At 42.5% G+C, this 16,245-nt stretch overlaps 1 protein-coding gene across 3 annotated transcripts in view; it reads left to right on the plus strand.

The window, feature by feature from the left end:
• Positions 1-16,245, plus strand: part of LOC131939664 (uncharacterized) — a gene marked incomplete at its 3' end in the record, with an annotated part of 114,014 nt that overhangs the window by 82,379 nt on the left and 15,390 nt on the right. For all 3 annotated transcript variants that reach the window (XM_059298124.1, XM_059298123.1, XM_059298125.1), the window contains 8 exon segments: positions 2,370-2,528; positions 11,799-11,972; positions 12,077-12,160; positions 13,000-13,113; positions 13,382-13,511; positions 14,283-14,413; positions 14,555-14,779; positions 14,969-15,205. In XM_059298124.1, coding sequence (XP_059154107.1) covers positions 2,370-2,528; positions 11,799-11,972; positions 12,077-12,160; positions 13,000-13,113; positions 13,382-13,511; positions 14,283-14,413; positions 14,555-14,779; positions 14,969-15,205 — 1,254 coding nt within the window.

The following is a 16,245-nucleotide window of genomic DNA, read 5'->3' on the forward strand; positions in this document are numbered from 1 at the left end:
TGTTTGTTGGTCTCATGTAGTGTGTTTGTTGGTCTCATGTAGTGTGTTTGTTGGTCTCATGTAGTGTGTTTGTTGGTCTCATGTACTGTGTTTGTTGGTCTCATGTACTGTGTTTGTTGCTCATGTACTGTGTTTGTTGGTCTCATGTAGTGTGTTTGTTGGTCTCATGTACTGTGTTTGTTGGTCTCATGTACTGTGTTTGTTGGTCTCATGTACTGTGTTTGTTGGTCTCATGTACTGTGTTTGTTGGTCTCATGTACTGTGTTTGTTGGTCTCATGTACTGTGTTTGTTGGTCTCATGTACTGTGTTTGTTGGTCTCATGTAGTGTGTTTGTTGGTCTCATGTAGTGTGTTTGTTGGTCTCATGTACTGTGTTTGTTGGTCTCATGTACTGTGTTTGTTGGTCTCATGTACTGTGTTTGTTGGTCTCATGTACTGTGTTTGTTGGTCTCATGTACTGTGTTTGTTGGTCTCATGTAGTGTGTTTGTTGGTCTCATGTAGTGTGTTTGTTGGTCTCATGTACTGTGTTTGTTGGTCTCATGTACTGTGTTTGTTGGTCTCATGTACTGTGTTTGTTGGTCTCATGTAGTGTGTTTGTTGGTCTCATGTAGTGTGTTTGTTGGTCTCATGTACTGTGTTTGTTGGTCTCATGTACTGTGTTTGTTGGTCTCATGTACTGTGTTTGTTGGTCTCATGTAGTGTGTTTGTTGGTCTCATGTACTGTGTTTGTTGGTCTCATGTACTGTGTTTGTTGGTCTCATGTACTGTGTTTGTTGGTCTCATGTAGTGTGTTTGTTGGTCTCATGTACTGTGTTTGTTGGTCTCATGTACTGTGTTTGTTGGTCTCATGTAGTGTGTTTGTTGGTCTCATGTAGTGTGTTTGTTGGTCTCATGTACTGTGTTTGTTGGTCTCATGTACTGTGTTTGTTGGTCTCATGTACTGTGTTTGTTGGTCTCATGTAGTGTGTTTGTTGGTCTCATGTAGTGTGTTTGTTGGTCTCATGTACTGTGTTTGTTGGTCTCATGTACTGTGTTTGTTGGTCTCATGTAGTGTGTTTGTTGGTCTCATGTACTGTGTTTGTTGGTCTCATGTAGTGTGTTTTGGTCTCATGTAGTGTGTTTGTTGGTCTCATGTAGTGTGTTTGTTGGTCTCATGTACTGTGTTTGTTGGTCTCATGTACTGTGTTTGTTGGTCTCATGTAGTGTGTTTGTTGGTCTCATGTTCTGTGTTTGTTGGTCTCATGTACTGTGTTTGTTGGTCTCATGTAGTGTGTTTGTTGGTCTCATGTACTGTGTTTGTTGGTCTCATGTACTGTGTTTGTTGGTCTCATGTAGTGTGTTTGTTGGTCTCATGTAGTGTGTTTGTTGGTCTCATGTACTGTGTTTGTTGGTCTCATGTAGTGTGTTTGTTGGTCTCATGTACTGTGTTTGTTGGTCTCATGTTCTGTGTTTGTTGGTCTCATGTACTGTGTTTGTTGGTCTCATGTAGTGTGTTTGTTGGTCTCATGTACTGTGTTTGTTGGTCTCATGTACTGTGTTTGTTGGTCTCATGTACTGTGTTTGTTGGTCTCATGTACTGTGTTTGTTGGTCTCATGTAGTGTGTTTGTTGGTCTCATGTACTGTGTTTGTTGGTCTCATCTACTGTGTTTGTTGGTCTCATGTAGTGTGTTTGTTGGTCTCATGTACTGTGTTTTGGTCTCATCTACTGTGTTTGTTGGTCTCATGTACTGTGTTTGTTGGTCTCATGTACTGTGTTTGTTGGTCTCATGTACTGTGTTTGTTGGTCTCATGTAGTGTGTTTGTTGGTCTCATGTAGTGTGTTTGTTGGTCTCATGTACTGTGTTTGTTGGTCTCATGTAGTGTGTTTGTTGGTCTCATGTACTGTGTTTGTTGGTCTCATGTAGTGTTTTTGTTGGTCTCATGTACTGTGTTTTGGTCTCATGTACTGTGTTTGTTGGTCTCATGTAGTGTGTTTGTTGGTCTCATGTAGTGTGTTTGTTGGTCTCATGTAGTGTGTTTGTTGGTCTCATGTACTGTGTTTGTTGGTCTCATGTAGTGTGTTTGTTGGTCTCATGTAGTGTGTTTGTTGGTCTCATGTACTGTGTTTGTTGGTCTCATGTAGTGTGTTTGTTGGTCTCATGTAGTGTGTTTGTTGGTCTCATGTACTGTGTTTGTTGGTCTCATGTACTGTGTTTGTTGGTCTCATGTACTGTGTTTTGGTCTCATGTAGTGTGTTCAGGTGTGTTGGTCTCATAGAATTTATTGTGGTGATGGTGCCTAATTAAGATACACTCTTAATGAATAAATGTTTGAATTTATTTGATATTTTAATTTTCGATATAAAAACTAATTAGCCTTAAAATTTAGCCCAATGCAGTGCAGGAGCAATATCTAACAGCACCAGTCTACCTCCGTGTAGTTTCTGTCCAGTCCACACCTACTGGACAAATGCCAGCAGTTGTGAACCTTGTCCCAACAACACCATCACAAGAACCAAGGGCGCTAAGACCAAACTGGAATGTTTAGGTAGCCATTGATCTTTTCTTTTTGTAGTTTCTCTAGCAAGATAGGAACAGTATCATCTTTTATCTATGACCAGTATCATTACACAGGCACTTATTTAAAATTCTTTATCAACACACCATACACTGACTGTAGACATCTTATAGAAAAAATGAAACCAGGGTAAGCGCTCAGAAAAAACTCATGTTGAGTGTTTACATTTGAAAGAGTTGCTCACTCACATATTAAACATCTCTAGAGTCTAGAATAGTCAGTTGAGCTGCGCTTACCTTAGTGTTTCTTGCTGTATTTCATATCACCTGTGTTCCTGTCATATCACCTGTGTTCCTGTCATATCACCTGTGTTCCTGTCATATCACCTGTGTTCCTGTCATATCAAATGTTCCTGTCATCTCACCTGTCATATCACCTGTCATATCACCTGTGTTCCTGTCATATCACCTGTCATATCACATGTGTTCCTGTCATATCACCTGTGTTCCTGTTATATCACATGTTCCTGTCATATCACCTGTGTTCCTGTCATATCACCTGTGTTCCTGTCATATCACCTGTGTTCCTGTCATATCACCTGTGTTCCTGTCATATCACCTGTCATATCACCTGTGTTCCTATCACCTGTGTTCCTGTCATATCACCTGTGTTCCTGTCATATCACCTGTGTTCCTGTCATATCACCTGTGTTCCTATCACCTGTGTTCCTGTCATATCACCTGTGTTCCTGTCATATCACCTGTGTTCCTATCACCTGTGTTCCTGTCATATCACCTGTGTTCCTGTCATATCACCTGTGTTCCTGTCATATCACCTGTGTTCCTGTCATATCACCTGTGTTCCTGTCATATCACCTGTGTTCCTGTCATATCACCTGTGTTCCTGTCATATCACCTGTGTTCCTATCACCTGTGTTCCTGTCATATCACCTGTGTTCCTGTCATATCACCTGTGTTCCTGTCATATCACCTGTGTTCCTGTCATATCACCTGTGTTCCTGTCATATCACCTGTGTTCCTGTCATATCACCTGTGTTCCTGTCATATCACCTGTGTTCCTGTCATATCACCTGTGTTCCTGTCATATCACCTGTGTTCCTGTCATATCACCTGTGTTCCTGTCATATCACCTGTGTTCCTGTCATATCACCTGTGTTCCTGTCATATCACCTGTGTTCCTATCACCTGTGTTCCTGTCATATCACCTGTGTTCCTGTCATATCACCTGTGTTCCTGTCATATCACCTGTGTTCCTGTCATATCACCTGTGTTCCTGTCATATCACCTGTGTTCCTGTCATATCACCTGTGTTCCTGTCATATCACCTGTGTTCCTGTCATATCACCTGTGTTCCTGTCATATCACCTGTGTTCCTGTCATATCACCTGTGTTCCTGTCATATCACCTGTGTTCCTGTCATATCACCTGTGTTCCTGTCATATCACCTGTGTTCCTGTCATATCACCTGTGTTCCTGTCATATCACCTGTGTTCCTGTTATATCACCTGTGTTCTTGTCATATCACCTGTGTTCCTGTCATATCACCTGTGTTCCTGTCATATCACCTGTGTTCCTGTCATATCACCTGTGTTCCTGTCATATCACCTGTGTTCCTGTCATATCACCTGTGTTCCTGTCATATCACCTGTGTTCCTATCACCTGTGTTCCTGTCATATCACCTGTGTTCCTGTCATATCACCTGTGTTCCTATCACCTGTGTTCCTGTCATATCACCTGTGTTCCTGTCATATCACCTGTGTTCCTGTCATATCACCTGTGTTCCTGTCATATCACCTGTGTTCCTATCACCTGTGTTCCTGTCATATCACCTGTGTTCCTGTCATATCACCTGTGTTCCTGTCATATCACCTGTGTTCCTGTCATATCACCTGTGTTCCTGTCATATCACCTGTGTTCCTGTCATATCACCTGTGTTCCTGTCATATCACCTGTGTTCCTGTCATATCACCTGTGTTCCTGTCATATCACCTGTGTTCCTGTCATATCACCTGTGTTCCTGTCATATCACCTGTGTTCCTGTCATATCACCTGTGTTCCTGTCATATCACCTGTGTTCCTGTCATATCACCTGTGTTCCTATCACCTGTGTTCCTGTCATATCATATCACCTGTGTTCCTGTCATATCACCTGTGTTCCTGTCATATCACCTGTGTTCCTGTCATATCACCTGTGTTCCTGTCATATCACCTGTGTTCCTGTCATATCACCTGTGTTCCTGTCATATCACCTGTGTTCCTGTCATATCACCTGTGTTCCTGTCATATCACCTGTGTTCCTGTCATATCACCTGTGTTCCTGTCATATCACCTGTGTTCCTGTCATATCACCTGTGTTCCTGTCATATCACCTGTGTTCCTGTCATATCACCTGTGTTCCTGTCATATCACCTGTGTTCCTGTCATATCACCTGTGTTCCTGTCATATCACCTGTGTTCCTGTCATATCACCTGTGTTCCTGTCATATCACCTGTGTTCCTGTCATATCACCTGTGTTCCTGTCATATCACCTGTGTTCCTATCACCTGTGTTCCTGTCATATCACCTGTGTTCCTGTCATATCACCTGTGTTCCTGTCATATCACCTGTGTTCCTGTCATATCACCTGTGTTCCTGTCATATCACCTGTGTTCCTATCACCTGTGTTCCTGTCATATCACCTGTGTTCCTGTCATATCACCTGTGTTCCTATCACCTGTGTTCCTGTCATATCACCTGTGTTCCTGTCATATCACCTGTGTTCCTGTCATATCACCTGTGTTCCTGTCATATCACCTGTGTTCCTGTCATATCACCTGTGTTCCTGTCATATCACCTGTGTTCCTGTCATATCACCTGTGTTCCTGTCATATCACCTGTGTTCCTGTCATATCACCTGTGTTCCTGTCATATCACCTGTGTTCCTATCACCTGTGTTCCTGTCATATCACCTGTGTTCATGTCATATCACCTGTGTTCCTATCACCTGTGTTCCTGTCATATCACCTGTGTTCCTGTCATATCACCTGTGTTCCTGTCATATCACCTGTGTTCCTGTCATATCACCTGTGTTCCTGTCATATCACCTGTTCCTGTCATATCACCTGTGTTCCTGTCATATCACCTGTGTTCCTATCACCTGTGTTCCTGTCATATCACCTGTGTTCCTATCACCTGTTCCTGTCATATCACCTGTGTTCCTGTCATATCAACTGTGTTCCTGTCATATCACCTGTGTTCCTGTCATATCACCTGTGTTCCTGTCATATCACCTGTTCCTGTCATATCACCTGTGTTCCTGTCATATCACCTGTGTTCCTGTCATATCACCTGTGTTCCTGTCATATCACCTGTGTTCCTGTCATATCACCTGTGTTCCTGTCATATCACCTGTGTTTCTGTCATATCACCTGTGTTCCTGTCATATCACCTGTGTTCTTGTCATATCACCTGTGTTCCTGTCATATCACCTGTGTTCCTGTCATATCACCTGTGTTCCTGTCATATCACCTGTGTTCCTGTCATATCACCTGTGTTCCTGTCATATCACCTGTGTTCCTGTCATATCACCTGTGTTCCTGTCATATCACCTGTGTTCCTGTCATATCACCTGTTTTCCTATCACCTGTGTTCCTGTCATATCACCTGTGTTCCTGTCATATCACCTGTGTTCCTGTCATATCACCTGTGTTCCTGTCATATCACCTGTGTTCCTGTCATATCACCTGTGTTCCTATCACCTGTGTTCCTGTCATATCACCTGTGTTCCTGTCTTCTCACCTGTGTTCCTGTCGTATCACCTGTGTTCCTGTCATATCACCTGTGTTCCTGTCATATCACCTGTGTTCCTATCACCTGTGTTCCTGTCATATCACCTGTGTTCCTGTCATATCACCTGTGTTCCTGTCATATCACCTGTGTTCCTGTCATATCACCTGTGTTCCTATCACCTGTGTTCCTGTCATATCACCTGTGTTCCTGTCTTCTCACCTGTGTTCCTGTCGTATCACCTGTGTTCCTGTCATATCACCTGTGTTCCTGTCATATCACCTGTGTTCCTATCACCTGTGTTCCTGTCATATCACCTGTGTTCCTGTCATATCACCTGTGTTCCTATCACCTGTGTTCCTGTCATATCACCTGTGTTCCTATCACCTGTGTTCCTGTCATATCACCTGTGTTCCTGTCATATCACCTGTGTTCCTGTCATATCACCTGTGTTCCTGTCATATCACCTGTGTTCCTGTCATATCACCTGTGTTCCTGTCATATCACCTGTGTTCTTGTCATATCACCTGTGTTCCTGTCATATCACCTGTGTTCCTGTCATATCACCTGTGTTCCTGTCATATCACCTGTGTTCCTGTCATATCACCTGTGTTCCTGTCATATCACCTGTGTTCCTGTCATATCACCTGTGTTCCTGTCATATCACCTGTTTTCCTATCACCTGTGTTCCTGTCATATCACCTGTGTTCCTGTCATATCACCTGTGTTCTTGTCATATCACCTGTGTTCCTGTCATATCACCTGTGTTCCTGTCATATCACCTGTGTTCCTGTCATATCACCTGTGTTCCTGTCATATCACCTGTGTTCCTGTCATATCACCTGTGTTCCTGTCATATCACCTGTGTTCCTGTCATATCACCTGTTTTCCTATCACCTGTGTTCCTGTCATATCACCTGTGTTCCTGTCATATCACCTGTGTTCCTGTCATATCACCTGTGTTCCTGTCATATCACCTGTGTTCCTGTCATATCACCTGTGTTCCTGTCATATCACCTGTGTTCCTATCACCTGTGTTCCTGTCATATCACCTGTGTTCCTGTCTTCTCACCTGTGTTCCTGTCGTATCACCTGTGTTCCTGTCATATCACCTGTGTTCCTGTCATATCACCTGTGTTCCTATCACCTGTGTTCCTGTCATATCACCTGTGTTCCTGTCATATCACCTGTGTTCCTGTCATGTCACCTGTGTTCCTGTCATATCACCTGTGTTCCTGTCATATCACCTGTGTTCCTGTCATATCACCTGTGTTCCTGTCATATCACCTGTGTTCCTGTCATATCACCTGTGTTCCTGTCTTCTCACCTGTGTTCCTGTCGTATCACCTGTGTTCCTGTCATATCACCTGTGTTCCTGTCATATCACCTGTGTTCCTATCACCTGTGTTCCTGTCATATCACCTGTGTTCCTGTCATATCACCTGTGTTCCTATCACCTGTGTTCCTGTCATATCACCTGTGTTCCTATCACCTGTGTTCCTGTCATATCACCTGTGTTCCTATCACCCGTGTTCCTGTCATATCACCTGTGTTCCTATCACCTGTGTTCCTGTCATATCACCTGTGTTCCTGTCATATCACCTGTGTTCCTATCACCTGTGTTCCTGTCATATCACCTGTGTTCCTGTCATATCACCTGTCATATCACCTGTGTTCCTATCACCTGTGTTCCTGTCATATCACCTGTGTTCCTGTCATATCACCTGTGTTCCTGTCATATCACCTGTGTTCCTGTCATATCACCTGTGTTCCTGTCATATCACCTGTGTTCCTGTCATATCACCTGTGTTCCTGTCATATCACCTGTGTTCCTGTCATATCACCTGTGTTCCTGTCATATCACCTGTGTTCCTGTCATATCACCTGTGTTCCTGTCATATCACCTGTGTTCCTGTCATATCACCTGTGTTCCTGTCATATCACCTGTGTTCCTGTCATATCACCTGTTCCTGTCCATATCACCTGTGTTCCTGTCATATCACCTGTGTTCCTGTCATATCACCTGTGTTCCTGTCATATCACCTGTGTTCCTGTCATATCACCTGTGTTCCTATCACCTGTGTTCCTGTCATATCACCTGTGTTCCTGTCATATCACCTGTGTTCCTATCACCTGTGTTCCTGTCATATCACCTGTGTTCCTGTCATATCACCTGTGTTCCTGTCATATCACCTGTGTTCCTGTCATATCACCTGTGTTCCTGTCATATCACCTGTGTTCCTGTCATATCACCTGTGTTTCTGTCATATCACCTGTGTTCCTGTCATATCACCTGTGTTCTTGTCATATCACCTGTGTTCCTGTCATATCACCTGTGTTCCTGTCATATCACCTGTGTTCCTGTCATATCACCTGTGTTCCTGTCATATCACCTGTGTTCCTGTCATATCACCTGTGTTCCTGTCATATCACCTGTGTTCCTGTCATATCACCTGTGTTCCTGTCATATCACCTGTTTTCCTATCACCTGTGTTCCTGTCATATCACCTGTGTTCCTGTCATATCACCTGTGTTCCTGTCATATCACCTGTGTTCCTGTCATATCACCTGTGTTCCTGTCATATCACCTGTGTTCCTGTCATATCACCTGTGTTCCTATCACCTGTGTTCCTGTCATATCACCTGTGTTCCTGTTTCTCACCTGTGTTCCTGTCGTATCACCTGTGTTCCTGTCATATCACCTGTGTTCCTGTCATATCACCTGTGTTCCTATCACCTGTGTTCCTGTCATATCACCTGTGTTCCTGTCATATCACCTGTGTTCCTATCACCTGTGTTCCTGTCATATCACCTGTGTTCCTATCACCTGTGTTCCTGTCATATCACCTGTGTTCCTGTCATATCACCTGTGTTCCTGTCATATCACCTGTGTTCCTGTCATATCACCTGTGTTCCTGTCATATCACCTGTGTTCCTGTCATATCACCTGTGTTCCTATCACCTGTGTTCCTGTCATATCACCTGTGTTCCTGTCATATCACCTGTCATATCACCTGTGTTCCTGTCATATCACCTGTGTTCCTGTCATATCACCTGTGTTCCTGTCATATCACCTGTGTTCCTGTCATATCACCTGTGTTCCTGTCATATCACCTGTGTTCCTGTCATATCACCTGTGTTCCTGTCATATCACCTGTGTTCCTGTCATATCACCTGTGTTCCTGTCATATCACCTGTGTTCCTGTCATATCACCTGTGTTCCTGTCATATCACCTGTGTTCCTGTCATATCACCTGTGTTCCTGTCATATCACCTGTGTTCCTGTCATATCACCTGTGTTCCTGTCATATCACCTGTTTTCCTATCACCTGTGTTCCTGTCATATCACCTGTGTTCCTGTCATATCACCTGTGTTCCTGTCATATCACCTGTGTTCCTGTCATATCACCTGTGTTCCTGTCATATCACCTGTGTTCCTATCACCTGTGTTCCTGTCATATCACCTGTGTTCCTGTCTTCTCACCTGTGTTCCTGTCGTATCACCTGTGTTCCTGTCATATCACCTGTGTTCCTGTCATATCACCTGTGTTCCTATCACCTGTGTTCCTGTCATATCACCTGTGTTCCTATCACCTGTGTTCCTGTCATATCACCTGTGTTCCTGTCTTCTCACCTGTGTTCCTGTCGTATCACCTGTGTTCCTGTCATATCACCTGTGTTCCTGTCATATCACCTGTGTTCCTATCACCTGTGTTCCTGTCATATCACCTGTGTTCCTATCACCTGTGTTCCTGTCATATCACCTGTGTTCCTGTCTTCTCACCTGTGTTCCTGTCGTATCACCTGTGTTCCTGTCATATCACCTGTGTTCCTGTCATATCACCTGTGTTCCTATCACCTGTGTTCCTGTCATATCACCTGTGTTCCTGTCATATCACCTGTGTTCCTATCACCTGTGTTCCTGTCATATCACCTGTGTTCCTATCACCTGTGTTCCTGTCATATCACCTGTGTTCCTGTCATATCACCTGTGTTCCTGTCATATCACCTGTGTTCCTGTCATATCACCTGTGTTCCTGTCATATCACCTGTGTTCCTGTCATATCACCTGTGTTCCTGTCATATCACCTGTGTTCCTGTCATATCACCTGTGTTCCTGTCATATCACCTGTGTTCCTGTCATATCACCTGTTTTCCTATCACCTGTGTTCCTGTCATATCACCTGTGTTCCTGTCATATCACCTGTGTTCCTGTCATATCACCTGTGTTCCTGTCATATCACCTGTGTTCCTGTCATATCACCTGTGTTCCTGTCATATCACCTGTGTTCCTATCACCTGTGTTCCTGTCATATCACCTGTGTTCCTGTCTTCTCACCTGTGTTCCTGTCGTATCACCTGTGTTCCTGTCATATCACCTGTGTTCCTGTCATATCACCTGTGTTCCTATCACCTGTGTTCCTGTCATATCACCTGTGTTCCTGTCATGTCACCTGTGTTCCTGTCATATCACCTGTGTTCCTGTCATATCACCTGTGTTCCTGTCATATCACCTGTGTTCCTGTCATATCACCTGTGTTCCTGTCATATCACCTGTGTTCCTGTCTTCTCACCTGTGTTCCTGTCGTATCACCTGTGTTCCTGTCATATCACCTGTGTTCCTGTCATATCACCTGTGTTCCTATCACCTGTGTTCCTGTCATATCACCTGTGTTCCTGTCATATCACCTGTGTTCCTGTCATATCACCTGTGTTCCTATCACCTGTGTTCCTGTCATATCACCTGTGTTCCTGTCATATCACCTGTGTTCCTATCACCTGTGTTCCTGTCATATCACCTGTGTTCCTGTCATATCACCTGTGTTCCTGTCATATCACCTGTGTTCCTGTCATATCACCTGTTCCTGTCCATATCACCTGTGTTCCTGTCATATCACCTGTGTTCCTGTCATATCACCTGTGTTCCTGTCATATCACCTGTGTTCCTGTCATATCACCTGTGTTCCTATCACCTGTGTTCCTATCACCTGTGTTCCTGTCATATCACCTGTGTTCCTGTCATATCACCTGTGTTCCTGTCATATCACCTGTGTTCCTATCACCTGTGTTCCTGTCATATCACCTGTGTTCCTATCACCTGTGTTCCTGTCATATCACCTGTGTTCCTATCACCTGTGTTCCTGTCATATCACCTGTGTTCCTATCACCTGTGTTCCTGTCATATCACCTGTGTTCCTGTCATATCACCTGTGTTCCTATCACCTGTGTTCCTGTCATATCACCTGTGTTCCTATCACCTGTGTTCCTGTCATATCACCTGTGTTCCTATCACCTGTGTTCCTGTCATATCACCTGTGTTCCTGTCATATCACCTGTGTTCCTGTCATATCACCTGTGTTCCTGTCATATCACCTGTGTTCCTGTCATATCACCTGTGTTCCTGTCATATCACCTGTGTTCCTGTCATATCACCTGTGTTCCTGTCATATCACCTGTGTTCCTGTCATATCACCTGTGTTCCTGTCATATCACCTGTGTTCCTGTCGTACCAGCTCCGTGCCCACCTGGACAGTTTAATGAGATTGACGGTCATGGCACCTGTCTTCCCTGCCCAAAAAATTTCTACTCAGACAAGTCAGGGTCAATGTCCTGTACTGAATGTTTGAAGGATGAGTACACAGAAAACATGAACAGTTCAAGTGTCAACCAGTGTATCCGTTTAAATGGTCAGTGCTGCTCAGTTTAGTTCATGTCAGTTTACTCTTATTGTCTAAAAACTTTCATTTCTGCTGATTCTGAAGTTGTTTCACCAAACTGTTTGTTGTTTCAGGATCAGTAACATGCAACCGCACGTGTATTAATGGTGATTGTCAGCAGATCTTGGCCCACACAATGTCATGCGTATGTCACCAAGGTAAGATTTTTAAAAACTGAGGCATGCTGGGTAACTCCAGCAGTCAAAAAACATCTTTCTGTAGACTTAGATTGTAGGAATGTGTATATGTAACACCACAGTTTTATTTTTTCATAATGATTAGCTGTGGTAAAAGATTTGTATAGTGTTAGAAGGTTTGTATAGTGTTAGAAGGTTTGTATAGTGTTAGAAGGTTTGTATAGTGTTAGAAGGTTTGTATAGTGTTAGAAGGTTTGTATAGTGTTAGAAGGTTTGTATAGTGTTAGAAGGTTTGTATAGTGTTAGAAGGTTTGTATAGTGTTAGAAGGTTTGTATAGTGTTAGAAGGTTTGTATAGTGTTAGAAGGTTTGTATAGTGTTAGAAGGTTTGTATAGTGTTAGAAGGTTTGTATAGTGTTAGAAGGTTTGTATAGTGTTAGAAGGTTTGTATAGTGTTAGAAGGTTTGTATAGTGTTAGAAGGTTTGTTTTGTTTTGTCTATGTCAAGGCTGGTATGGAGAGTATTGTGATAAATCTTTTGTCTATGTCCAGGCTGGTATGGAGAGTATTGTGATAAATCTTTTGTCTATGTCCAGGCTGGTATGGAGAGTATTGTGATAAATCTTTTGTCTATGTCCAGGCTGGTATGGAGAGTATTGTGATAAATCTTTTGTCTATGTCTAGGCTGGTATGGAGAGTATTGTGATAAATCTTTTGTCTATGTCTAGGCTGGTATGGAGAGTATTGTGATAAATCTTTTGTCTCTTGTCTAGGCTGGTATGGAGAGTATTGTGATAAATCTTTTGTCTATGTCCAGGCTGGTATGGAGAGTATTGTGATAAATCTTTTGTCTCTTGTCTAGGCTGGTATGGAGAGTATTGTGATAAATCTTTTGACCCCTGTGCCTCCACACCTTGTCACAACAGTGGCACATGTCAATCAAAGGGACTTAACTTTACCTGTCTGTGTCCCCAAGGTAAGCAAATTTACCTGTCTGTGTCCCCAAGGTAAGCAAATTTACCTGTCTGTGTCCCCAAGGTAAGCCACCCAAACCTTTTGTCTGGAAATCTTTGAAGAAGAAGAAATAAATAAACAGCAAAACATTTAAAACTATTTGAACAATCCTGACATTTAAAAAAAAATTCATGTAGGCTTATATAATGACTAAATGTAAATTCTACAATTATATTATTTAAAATATTGCTTCTTGTTTGTAAAGTTTTTCTGTGTGTCAAATATTACAGGAACTTTTGGTTACCTATGTGAGGGTCTCAACAAGACGTGCACCCAAAACTATTGTCAGAATGGTGGCATGTGTGAGAATTTGGTCAACACCGCCAGGTGTCACTGTTTACCTGGGTACAGCGGAGACAGGTAAGGGACAGCTTACATTCACTGCTGTAAGGTGGTAAGGGACAGATGACAGCTTACATTCACTGCTGTAAGATGGTAAAGGACAGCTTGCATTCACTGCTGTAAGATGGTAAGGGACAGATGACAGCTTGCATTCACTGCTGTAAGATGGTAAGGGACAGATGACAGCTTGCATTCACTGCTGTAAGATGGTAAGGGACAGATGACAGCTTGCATTCACTGCTGTAAGATGGTAAGGGACAGATGACAGCTTGCATTCACTGCTGTAAGATGGTAAGGGACAGATGACAGCTTGCATTCACTGCTGTAAGATGGTAAGGGACAGATGACAGCTTGCATTCACTGCTGTAAGATGGTAAGGGACAGATGACAGCTTGCATTCACTGCTGTAAGATGGTAAGGGACAGATGACAGCTTGCATTCACTGCTGTAAGATGGTAAGGGACAGATGACAGCTTGCATTCACTGCTGTAAGATGGTAAGGGACAGATGACAGCTTGCATTCACTGCTGTAAGATGGTAAGGGACAGATGAAAGCTTGCATTCACTGCTATAAGATGGTAAGGGACAGATGACAGCTTGCATTCACTGCTATAAGATGGTAAGGGACAGATGACAGCTTACATTCACTGCTGTAAGATGGTAAGGGACAGATGACAGCTTGCATTCACTGCTGTAAGATGGTAAGGGACAGATGACAGCTGGCATTCACTGCTGTAAGGTGGTATGCATGTGTCCATTTGTTCAATAAATCTTACCCTCTATTTGAAGGTGTCAATCTTTCCAAGACCTCTGTTCTACTCAGCCTTGCCTTAACGGTGGCACCTGCAAGTCTCTTGGCATCCGCTACACCTGTATCTGCTCACCTGGTTATGCTGGCCTCAACTGTAACAGTAGTGTTGGTATGGTGTTTCAACATACATCACCTAGCCTTAAATAGCCAACTTGTCTAGTTTCATCACCTAGCCTTACATATGAAACATATTTTAAATTGTTTCTCCCACAATAACTGTATAAAAGCTAATGAATTGATTCTGATTTAGATGACTGCTACTCCAACCCTTGTGCCAATAACGGGACATGTATTGACGGTGAAGGAAGGTTTACATGTGACTGTAGCACAGCTGCAGGATATGCTGGGCCCCAGTGCCAGCAGAGAGTTCTAGAATGTAATGATACCAAGTGTGGAGGCCACTCCAAGTGCTTTGAAGACGAGGCTCAAAATTCTTTCATTTGTGCTTGTGATGTACAGACGGATTATTCCGTTGGTAAGTTTATAAACTTTTTTTTCTCATCAAATAAGGCAGACTGTATGCCCTAGTCTACTAAATCAAATTTTGCCTGTGGGACCAACAGTCCAATATTTCAAACAAACATGACAAAATATAAAACACAAATATCTGATTGTATTTATTTAGTGTTGTATAGTTGTGAGAGATGTGTGAAAATGTTTTCAGTCCTCAAGAACCAGAGCTGTTCACCAAGAGACCTTTGTTTAAACAACCCTTGCTTCAATAATGGAACTTGCAAGTCCAGTGGAGCGTCCACCACATGCTCCTGCCCCGAAGGTTATGGGGGCTCAGTGTGTCAACACAACATTGATGAGTGCAGAAGTCAGCCCTGTCAAAATGGTGGCAATTGTACAGACGGTGTCAACAGCTTCACTTGTGATTGTACAGGCACAGGATACCAAGGTAAGAGATCACATCTGTGCTCTAAAGGCTGCTCAATAATTCACGCTATTTACACACTTCAATGAGTTTGATACGCTATTTACACACTTCAATGAGTTTAATACACTATTTACACACTTCAATGAGTTTACAACGCTATTTACACACTTCAGTGAGTTTGAAACTTCGGCTACAAAAATTATGACCACCCAAATTTTGTTAAAATAAGGAGAATAATTTTTTTAAAGTTACTGGGTTGTTTTAATAATTTTCCCTTAGCATTTTCCCCCCACATATTATGTAATATCTACCCCGATCCCCCCCCCCCCCCCCCAACACAGCTACCACAATAACAGCCTGCCATTTTTCTGCCACTAAACACAATTTTTTTTCAGTCATTACTTGGTCAAAACGCTGTCATCATTAAAACACTTACATCAGTTTTCCAAGTGATATAAAAACACATTTACTGTTATAAAAACACATTTTCTGTTACGTGTCCAACTGTCACAAGTTAGGGAAAATAAAGGCAGCCGGCGATAGAACTGTCAGATCAACTCTTCACTTTGTTGACTTTGGCAACTTAATACCGTCAAAACAGTGCCTAATTACAATTATGCTTTATAGGCTACGTAATTAAATTTATATGCTTAAAACTAAATAAAATTAATTCATTAGTTGATGTGAACATGATTACCAAATTATAAAAAATAGGTTCTATTTAAAAGGCCATTGGATAATTGTCTGACCATGCCAAACCACAACTACCTCAACACTCATGCGCCATAGCACACACACACACACATATATACACACCTACTCGCACACACTTGGCTAGTTTCATCACCTAGCCTTACGTAGCCAACTTGTCTAGTTCTACCACACTCACCCACATACTTCCATTTATTAAGCTGTGTAACATATACCCTCAGTTATTAAGCTGTGTAACTGTCTTAAATGTGGTACACACATTGATTAAAATAAAAATATTTTATTTTCCAATGCATTATTATTATTATTTTAAAAATTCTACATTGGCCTATATATATAAATATATATAT

The sequence above is a fragment of the Physella acuta genome, unplaced genomic scaffold (assembly GCF_028476545.2).
Source record: "Physella acuta isolate Inbredline_101_S28 unplaced genomic scaffold, ASM2847654v3 ptg000288l, whole genome shotgun sequence".
NCBI classification, from domain to species: Eukaryota; Metazoa; Mollusca; class Gastropoda; family Physidae; genus Physella; species Physella acuta.